We start from the raw sequence: 10,271 nt of genomic DNA, 5'->3' as shown, positions 1-10,271 counted from the left end.
CTGGAGTTAAACCACGACACCCTTCTAATCCTGACCCAGAAACTGTCAATGGATGTACCTTCTGTCTCATGTTGGCATTTGATACCATCCAGGAACTCAATTATATAGAGTGTCACTCTTCTCCCTCCCACCCCCTTCCTTTTGAAGCCAGTCATACCCATCACTGACCATGCCTCAGCCATGAGCCCTGTCCCACTACTTCTCTGTCGTTCAGGGCAGGTTCACAGCCTTGTGATTCCTTATGCACTTCCAGTTCTCCTACCTTGTGGTTCAGGCTCTGCAAGTTAGCGTCCAGGCACTTGAGGGAAGCCTCTGAACATCCTCTCTTCTGAGGAGGAATGTGGAAATCCCATGTGGCCTCCTTATGTTCATTTGGGCCATTTGAGCCACTACAGTGATGAGCACCAGAAAAAAGGTGGAAAGAAAGACTCATTGAGCGCACAGTTTGTCATGAGAGAAAGGAAGATACTGCATACTGTGTGAGTAAAGCCATGGAGGAATGAGTTTACCACTTGGTTTGTTTCCTGAGCTCTTACCATTTTGAAGTGCAAGGATCCTGTGAAGGGAAAACCAGTTTGTAGTCAAGTGGCTGAATCCAATGTTAATGCATGTACAGATATGCACTCTGTGTGTATATGCATGTACGCATAGGGTTGTTCTCTATTCAACCTATATAACCTTAAAAAACCAGCTATTCTTTTTACTTGATAGCATTCTGCTTTGATCCTTTCTGACAGTTGTGCCTGTTCAAATATTCCAAGATAAGTTTTGTATTGTCCTCTTCCTGAAAGAAACTTTTCAAACTTAGTAGAATACCCAACCTACTGGTTTTTAATTTTGTGAATAAATATTTTCTACATGTCAGAAAGTGTCTTTGTTAGGAATCACGACAGATCTAACAGAATGATAAGGCAGATGTTATTCTGAGTGCATTGTAAACAGTTTGGATGATTCTTCAAAAATATAGGTGGACTTGAAGCCTAGAAGTAAAAGCAGAACTCATGTTTATATATTTTTTTTAAAATACTTACTTTAAAAGGCCATTTGTCTTTTTTAAGCCTATACACTCGTTCTGTTTGTTTTTAAAGCTTGTTTCATTGTAGCATTTTATTATGGCTAAATTTAACATTTTTCATTCTAAACAACATTGTTGTAAAGTATATCCTGAAAAATATGTTTAAAATACATATATTTTAAACATGTACAGATATATACATAAAACTTATTTTTAAAATTTAGGTTTGTTGTATTTTAAGCATATTTTAAACACACATATATAACTATATATGTGTATACATTCATTATATACATATAGCACGTATATATGCTTCATAGTAAGCAAGACTGGGGCCTTCCATCTCTTAAGTAGAACATCTATTTTGTAAGTGTTTATTTTATATCATATGTAAATTAGTGCAACATGAAATTATTCTGGCAGTTACATCTAATCACAGAAACTCTGGAGAATGAAAAAACATCCCAATAATGTTCTTTGTTTTGTTATACTTTTTGCTAATGCACAGACAGATACTAATTTTTAAACTTTGGGATTTGTTTTCCAAAGAACTTACTGAAGTTAGATCCGGCAGACAGATACTTGACAGAACAATGTTTGAACCATCCTTCCTTTCAAACCCAAAGACTCTTGGATCGCTGTGGAAGTTCGCCTTCACGGTCAGCGAAGAGAAAACCTTACCACGTAGACAGCAACACGTTATCAAACAGGTAAACGTAGTCATGTCACCGTCATCACCGACATTTGCTCTGTCAACGAGTGAATTGCTTTCTTGCTTACGTTACAGAATCATCTACAAGAACAGTAGTTGTTTGACCGTTTAGGCACAGTGAGACATATATATGCTGTTTCATATTGCCTCACTGAATAAAGGAAGGAGACACAGTTTTATTGTATTATAGCCATTCAAGCTGAAATTTTTGCTAACTTTCTGCATCAGGCTAAATACTTTAAAAAAAAAAAAGATACAGAGAACATTCAAGCCATTTCTCATGTGACAAAGGAAAAATAAGTTGGCTTACCCAACTTAAAAAAATGTTAGCCTTTTTCTTGAACAACAGTAGGAATTTTGTGGCTTGGAGGATGCCCGAGATTCCAAAGGAATGCTTTTTTCTCTGGAATGCTACCATTACTGTACATGTGCAAATCTGTCCATGGTTTTGATATTTTAAAGTTAAAAATTCACACAAGTTTTTAGCAGCTAAACGTCCTGCAAACTGTGTGCATTGGTAATGCTTCAAATTGGGGATGAACAGAATTTTGTCTGCACTTGCAGTTATGAATCAAGTCTAGTCTACTTGAACTTAAAGCAGGTTGTATTTTTTTAGTGACTCCCTTGTTGGACCCACATAGCTTGAGAGAAGCCACTTGATTTTAATACAGCAACGAACTAGGTTTACTGGTGGATAAAAACTTCACTACAAAAAGCCTCGTATTCCTCTGACAAAAGCATTCCTAAGGAGCGTTCAGGGAACGCCCTCTGAAGTATGCAGAATGACAGTAGCTTTTAATCCTAGCCATGTTTGTCTTTAGCTCTCCACGGGAGATTCAAACAATTATTCCTCATTTTAAGATCTGGGATTATGACATTTACAATCTATACTTTTTCAGAGATAAACACCAAAATGTTTTAGCTGCCCTTATAGATATTTAGGGTAGAAGTTTTACCATTTGAGATGTGGCATCAAAAATTAAAACCTACATCCATGGGAAACTTCTTATCTAGTACAAAGGCTTGCCTAGCTGCTTAATTTAAAATTACTAGGTTCCTTATATCTCTAGGTTTAAAAAAAAATACTTCCTTTTAACTAAAAAATATTTTAAACTGGCATTAAAGTAGCTGATTTCTAGAAATTGTAATAACATACATAATTAGATCTCTGAAAGTGGGTAATACAAAACTCCAATGGCTAGCATTATCCAATTATAATTATCAGCAAGATCAACAAAGGTACAAAATGATCAGTACAGTGACCTCTTACCTTAACTCTCAGTAATATGTCTTGAGTTACCGCATCACAGATTTGATACAGAAACACGTTAACTGTACGTAGGCAGCCTAGGTCCATCAGGGCTAACAAGTACAGCTGCAGCGTTGCTCAATCACATCTTGTTTGCAATACTAGCCTAAGGCCAGAAGCAAAGCTGGTTTTAAGCCAGAAAACCTGAGATAATAAATCCTGTTCAAATAAATTCAGATGGAGTGTTTGCAGAACCAACTCATATCTGAGTCCCATAATCCTACAACCAGGAGACCTGGAAAGTAGAGTAGAGGTTAAGGACATTATCAGGAAGCTCTGCCCTAAGTCACTCTGGTTGCAGAGCGTTTCGGGTTCAGCTTTGGGGATGAGAGAGTGTGCCAAGTTCCACAAAAGATAGGGTTCCTGTTATAGACCTTGATTTGGGTTTGGTGTTTGTTACAGGACTCGCTCTGCTGCACTGAGCTCACTCCATCTGGATGTCTTTACTAGCACAGTATCCTCTTTTCTCCCTCCTCTTCCCCCATCCCTCTGAATCAGACAGACATTAGATGGCCTGGAGCATTGATTGTATCGGGGTTTTTTTTGACAGTGCTGACATACTTCATTGTTCTATCTTCCCTTTGATATGCCAGGTGTAATTAAGATTTTTTTCAAGGATATACAGCTAATTTTGGTAATGCAGCGCTTACATTATTGATGTATATGTATATTACCCACACACATGCATAATTGTCTAAAAATATATGTTTAAATCTCTGTGATTAGATTTTTTATCTTCATTATTTGTGTCAGCAAAATCCATTAACCAAAGCTGAGTTTGTCCACGAGGATATAACCAGAAATAAACAATAATGTGCTAACACTTGCAAATCTGTTATTTTAGTGGAGCTTATGATGCCTCGTTGGCAGTATTTGGTCTTATTGCAGTTAAATTTTGTGGCTTTACTTGGAACAGGCTGCCCAGAGAGGTGGTGGAGTCTCCTTCCCTGGAGACTTTCCAAAGCTGCCTGGACTTGTTCCTGTGTGATCTACTCTAGGTGATCCTGCTGTGGCAGGGGGGTTGGACTAGATGATCTCTAGAGGTCCCTTCCAACCCCTTTCACTCTGTGACTCCCTTCTGAAATGAGTGTACTTTTGTTGAAGTTATTAATACATGAATATGTAATCTGGTATATTAATGCTTCTTTATGCATTTTAATGTAGAAATCAAGCCAGCAAAAGTTCTGCTTTGCAGTCACACCACAGATCAAACAGCAAGGATATACAGACACTAGGGGTTGGCGGGCCAAGAGAAGAGGGTCTCCCAGCAAATGAAAGCTTTTTAAATGGAAACCTTCCTGGAGCTGCACATAGTCCAATGCATACAAAAAAATCAAGCAACACACCTGGATCTGGCAACAAGGATCTAGCCAACAATAACATGCCACACCTTCTCAGCCCAAAGGAAACCAAGGGAAAAACAGAGTTTGATTTTAATGTGGACCCAAAAAGTTCTGATGGTCCAGGCACGAAGTACCTGAAGTCTAACACCAGATCTCAGCAGAACCGGCACTCGTTTATGGAAACCTCTCAGAGCAAAACCGGGACCCTGCAACCTGGCGATAAGCACAGCCGCCACAGCTATATTGATACCATCCCCCAGTCTTCTAAGAGTCCTTCGTATCGGACAAAGTCAAAGAGCCATGGGGTTCTGACAGACTCCAAATCTGTGGGCAACCTTTCCGAGGCCAGGGCCCAAGCTGCAGAACCAAACAGCAGCAGGTACTTTCCATCCAGCTGTATGGATCTGAACTCTCCCACCAGTCCAACCGCTCCCCGACACAGCGATAACAGAACTATGCTCAGTCCGTCCGGGAGGAATAACCGCAGCGAGGGTACCCTGGACACCCGAAGACCATCAACAAGACACTCCAAAACAATGGAGGAGTTAAAACTGCCAGATCACATGGATGGAAGCCATTCCCACTCCCTGTCTGCTCCACATGAATCTTTTTCCTATGGTCTAGGTTATACCAGTCCTTTTTCTTCACAGCAGCGCCCTCATAGACACTCGATGTATGTGAGCCGGGACAGAGTGAGGTCAAAGGGCTCAGAGGGTGGCTTAAGCATAGGGCAAGGGATGGCAGCCAGAGCAAACAGCCTGCAACTGTTATCTCCACAGGTGCAGCATAAGTCACTCACAAGATCTGTTGGCTCGTCACGAGAAGACTGTACGGAAGATACTAATAGGGTTAGTTCGAAACACTGCCCGTTGTGGAAGGCTTACTGTCCTCTACTTCGTGGGGGGACAGTGTCCTGCTTTCTCTCGTCTCTGTCTGTGTGTTTGCACAACTATTATTTATGTGTCCTGTTGTAAGGCAAGGGGTGTTGGTGGGGTGTTTGTCTCGGAAGGGCTAAATATTTCAAGTGCAAAATGAGAGGCTATTTAAAAGGTAAATTTTAAAAATGGACTGTGAATGCCATTCTCTTAAGGCACTGAAATGCAAAAATTTGTTTCAGAATCAAAATTTCAAGTTCTTAGTCTTTGGTTACATTGTCTGATGTAATTTTTATCATATTGTTTTGCTCAAATAACCTTCTCATTTGTGGTTTTCTTTAGCTTTTCTTGTGTGTCTTTCTGTTATGAATGCTAATGTTAATTTTTGCAGTGAGTTTTTCGCTCACTTATAGCAGGACATTACTGCTGAAATCTCGTAATGTACTAGAGGAATATCAAAACTTGCAACGTTGCTCCTGATTAGTATGATAAACAACTGGGGTAGCCTGGAGATTTTATGTTGGAGAAGGCACTGGTAAATTGACTCCTTACTGTGGTTACTGTCACTAGACACCTTGTTGTGTTTTACTGTGAGCAGTATTTAATGAGTAAAGGAGTTAGTTCTGGGGTTGATTTACCTTCCTTACACAACACTTCTGAATTACGTGGTGTTTTACACATCCTATCTCTAAAGATGACTGCATTTGTCTTGAAATCTTTAAATTGCTGTACCATTGATCCAAATTGGAGCAAAATGGTGCAGAGAAATGTAAGAAAATGAGTGTTTGTTTCTCTGTACATACATCTGTGATAAAGTGACTTCTAAGGAGAGAACATCTTGTTCAGATTTGTTGAAAACTTGAAGGTAGTCAAAGAGCTGCAAATATTATTTGAGATCTAAAAATTACGCTTTATTGTGAGAGACTAAAAACCTCTGCCTACTTAGTTTATGTAAGAAATATGAGTAGCTGACGATAGTGGTCTACAAGTACCATAAAAAAAAAAAAAGGGAGTTTTCAGGTAGTGGCTACCTCTTCAGTTCAGTAAGGGGAAAAAAGGCATAATACTCTTTTTCATGCTTACCACACCTCCTCCATTCAGGATTATGTGTATTCACACATGAGAAGAGATGTCATCAAAATAGAAATACAGTGTGGTGGGGTTTTTTGTTGTTGTTGTTGTTTGTTTCATTTTTTAAAGCTACTTAGAAGGAATTACAGCAGCTCCATTTCAAAATGAGCTTCTCCCGCTCCTTGTGTAGTCTTTTTTTAACTCATTTCAGTCAAGTTCAATGTTACTTCCACTAGAACACGTTGCCCAGAGAAGCTGTGGATGCCCCATCCCTGGAAGTGTTCAAGGCCAGGCTGGATGAGGCTTTGAGCAACCTGGTCTAGTGGAAGGTGTCCCTGCCCATGGCAGGGGGGTTGGAACTGGATGGTCTTTAAGGTCCCTTCCAACCCAAACCATTCTATGATTCTACTTATTGGCCAGTGTTTTTAAGCTCAAACCTTCAAATAATGCTTTTAAATCTGTGTTTCAACCATCAGTCTGACAGGAAAAATACTATTCTGAAATGGACGGGCAAGTCTAAATTCACAAAGCTGTTTTTGCTTGTTTATGCTACTTTCAGTAGTAAATCAGAATTGAATTGTCAGTCGTCTTGTACCTGTAAAGGCGTTTTCACAAAGAAGCCATTCTCTGGCTCCTTCCTATCCCTTCCCCATTCCCCACCCCCCTACATTCTGCATTAGAAACAGAAAATTTAACCAACAGAAATCCCTCAGGATACTGAACTAAAAAAATCAGGAATAACATAGGTGTTCTCAGAGATTCCTTACTGTGTCCTAATATTTTTTTTTTCCCACTCAGTTCTGCGGGTTCTCGCTGCTCATATTTTGTGAGGTTTCCTCACTTCTATGTTTCTAATTGATTTTCTCTTTAGCTCTACCAAGTCTTTTTTTTTTTTTTTTTTTAATTCTTTGCTTGCCAGACTTTAAATCTTACTTTACAAAGGAGAAAAAGAAAAAAGAGACTTGCATTCAGAATTAGTTTTGGGACTTCTCAAGTCTCAGTAAAACCTTTTTTTTTTTTTTTAAAGGTTCATTTTATTTTAAATGAAACATACACAAAAGGGGGCAAGCAGAAGATGAAGTGCAAGTTGCTATTACTGTCTCGTATTTGTTACTTAACTGCTGACAAAGAAGAGCTATATTGCACAAGTAGTAATTGAATCAAATGCTTCAGCTTCTTGCAAATTTTGGAAGACTCAAACTGTGATTTAAAGGATTGTTTTAGCTCCTTTTCTCATCTTGGCACAGTTTCAAGGGTTGTTTTATCTGTGACAGTGAGGCCAGTTCTTCATTAATAAAAGGCAAAATAGATTTTGCAAATCACTCATATAGTGAATGAAATACCAATACTTAATTGTTTGGGGTTTTTTTAACCTTTGTCCTTCTTGGACATTCTAGATTTAAGTACCTATAGGGGTTTCAGTACAGTTTCCTGTGAGAACTTGTAAAGAGCATTGAATTTTATCTGGTCAGTCCATACTGTGGGAAAAGTTTCAGCATCTGGTTTATTTAAGACCAGAGTTAAGTCATATTTGGTGGCAAATTAGATACATATGGATGTTTCTAAGTGCGTACTTAAACTTTTGCTTGAAGTACCTTCCAGGAAGTACTATATTCAGGAAAATAGAGTAAATTAGAGGTAATGATAATTTTTTTTCTATCTTGTCGGACTTGACTATTTAGCTTATAGTTGTTTTTTTTTTAATTTCAGGGACTACCTCTTATTTTGCATACTGTAGATTTTGTGACTGTTGATACCTCTAGGTACTACTGTCTAACAGCTGATAAGAGATGGTGCTTTGGTGTTGCAATTATCACAAATTATATGCGTTTCCTGTTTGCTTTGTGAAATTTTCTAGTAGCAGAGTGACCAATTTCCATCAGAAATTAATTTAACAAGGCCTCCAGTAAAAAATTCCTCCAGAGATGTTACAACTACATTTCATTCACGGCAAAAATCTGAGGGTCTGAATCATGCTCAAGTCTTTAAAATTACAGCTAAGAAGCAAAATTTTGTTAATGCCATTTTGGAAAAAGCAAGCAAGCAGCAAAACCAAATAATTATTGATTACGTAGTCTGTGATTTGATATTGGCAGGTTATTAATAATGTGAAAGTAAAACTGTGCATGCTTAAGTTCAGGGTTTCTTGCCTATGTGTGTTGGGTAAAAACTGCAGATCGGTTTATAAAGCCTTTCATTTTAAATAGTCCATTGTTCTTTTGTTTAGGGTGGAGCATATCATGATCCACACACAGAAGATGGAGCATCTACTAAGGAAAATAGAATTCTGTATAATGACCCTGTTCCAAGAAGAGTTGGCAGCTTTTACAGAGGTAATTTGATGGTGGCTCTTTCAAAATTAAACAAGAATTTTACCATAGAATACAAACTAAGTAGTGGAAATGGATACAGAGAACTAATGTGAACAACTAAAAAAGCTTATTGGAAGGATTGTTAACCCACTTCCAGAGACCGCATTGACCTGCTAGGTTGTATGCAGGAACTCCTACAGTATCATACTATCTGTTTGCAAATGATAACTCACTTTAATTGAAAAGTACACCCAGTGCAATACCTTATAAAGCAGAATATAATGTGGCAGGAGGAGCTGAACAAAATAAATTAATATTACCAGAGTAAGAAGTTCATTAATGTTTTTAATTTGTATATTAAATTCTGACTGAAGTGGTATCTAAACACCCTGGTGCTTGTTAAGACATTGACAATACTTACTGATTTCAGTTACTGCGGAGCATGGAACCGTAATGTGTTTCATTGCTGGAGACCGATATTCATTTCTTTTGTTCAGACTTAACTAACGATCAGGGTTTCCTACGAGCAGAAGGACGCTTACGTAATCCCAGTTCAGACACAGTAACGTCACAGGACTGTGTACGTGCGTATGTACGTATGTACGTGTATGCGTCCGTGTCTGTATACATACACGGATAGATACTGTTCTGCTGCGGTACACAGAAGATGGTGATTTCTGAGCAGCTGCCTCATGGTTAAACCTGGGTAATCCATTTGAAAAAGACAAAGATGATAAGAAGCTAATTACTGTCCTGCAAGTGTTAGGTGGCTTGTGAGGCTCCCCTAAACCTTAAGTAGTCCCAATCAGCTAAAATTCAATTATGAGTCCCTGATAACCTTAAGTAGAGTCACAAATCTCCCTCTGATCCTCTTCAGGTTGATCAGTTGGCTGATGACCTGATTTAGACATGTTAAAATCTGCCGGTCCTTGCCAAGTGGCCCATCGCAGTATTAAAACCTGTGAGCAATACTAAAGCTTGTGCTGTTCGGAGCAATGCTTTCGGCTGTAATGTTTTGTAGCACATGCAACAGAGAATCCTTAAGAACCCTCAGTCCTGAATTGCTTTTTATAATCCTTAAAACACTCCTAAAATTGGACAGGGATTATCCTTTTTTATACCTGGTGAAACAGAAGTTCCAAAGAAGAATGAATTTCCGTAAGTCGTGCTAAGGAGCCTGTAGGTCTGGGGTTGCATTCAATTCCTTACTATAAACTAGAGGTTTCTTCCTCTGTAATTATATTTATGAAACAAATGTATTTGAGGTCACAGGCTTCATTATTGCATTGGAAAAATAATAGTGTATTCAGATAATACATAGATAATAGTGTATGCAACAACTATGGACAGAAAAAGTTACTATGGAAAAAGTGAATTTATAGTTATGCAGTTCCCAAGTACTGACTTAATACAAAGGTCATTAGCATGTACTACAGCTTGAACAAAAACTTAGATTCAGTTTTGATAAATAGCATGGTGTGATGCTGCAACTACTGTCTGACCTTTTATAATCCAGTGCAGGTATTTCTGGTGATACTTCTAATTCTAATACGTTTATTATCTAGGTATGTGTAACCTATTTCCAAAACCACAGTATGTCTGTCTGGAAAATATATAATATCTAAATTATACTA

The 10,271-nt window shown here is 38.3% G+C and overlaps 1 protein-coding gene across 1 annotated transcript; it reads left to right on the top strand.

Moving 5' to 3' along the window:
• Positions 1–1,564: 1,564 nt before the first annotated feature.
• LOC104511469 (cyclin-dependent kinase-like 5) lies at positions 1,565–9,217 on the top strand (the record flags this gene model as incomplete). Its single annotated transcript, XM_010154097.1, has 5 exons — positions 1,565–1,725; positions 4,201–5,227; positions 8,190–8,306; positions 8,553–8,658; positions 9,135–9,217. Coding segments are annotated over 5 exons (1,494 nt in total), but the record flags the coding sequence as incomplete, so codon positions are not given.
• Between the last annotated feature and the right edge of the window lie 1,054 nt (positions 9,218–10,271).

The sequence above is a fragment of the Eurypyga helias genome, unplaced genomic scaffold (genome assembly GCF_000690775.1).
Source record: "Eurypyga helias isolate BGI_N326 unplaced genomic scaffold, ASM69077v1 scaffold27506, whole genome shotgun sequence".
Classification (NCBI taxonomy): domain Eukaryota; kingdom Metazoa; phylum Chordata; class Aves; order Eurypygiformes; family Eurypygidae; genus Eurypyga; species Eurypyga helias.
Note: the sequence above shows the minus strand (reverse complement) of the source record. Positions and strands in the feature narration are given on the sequence as shown.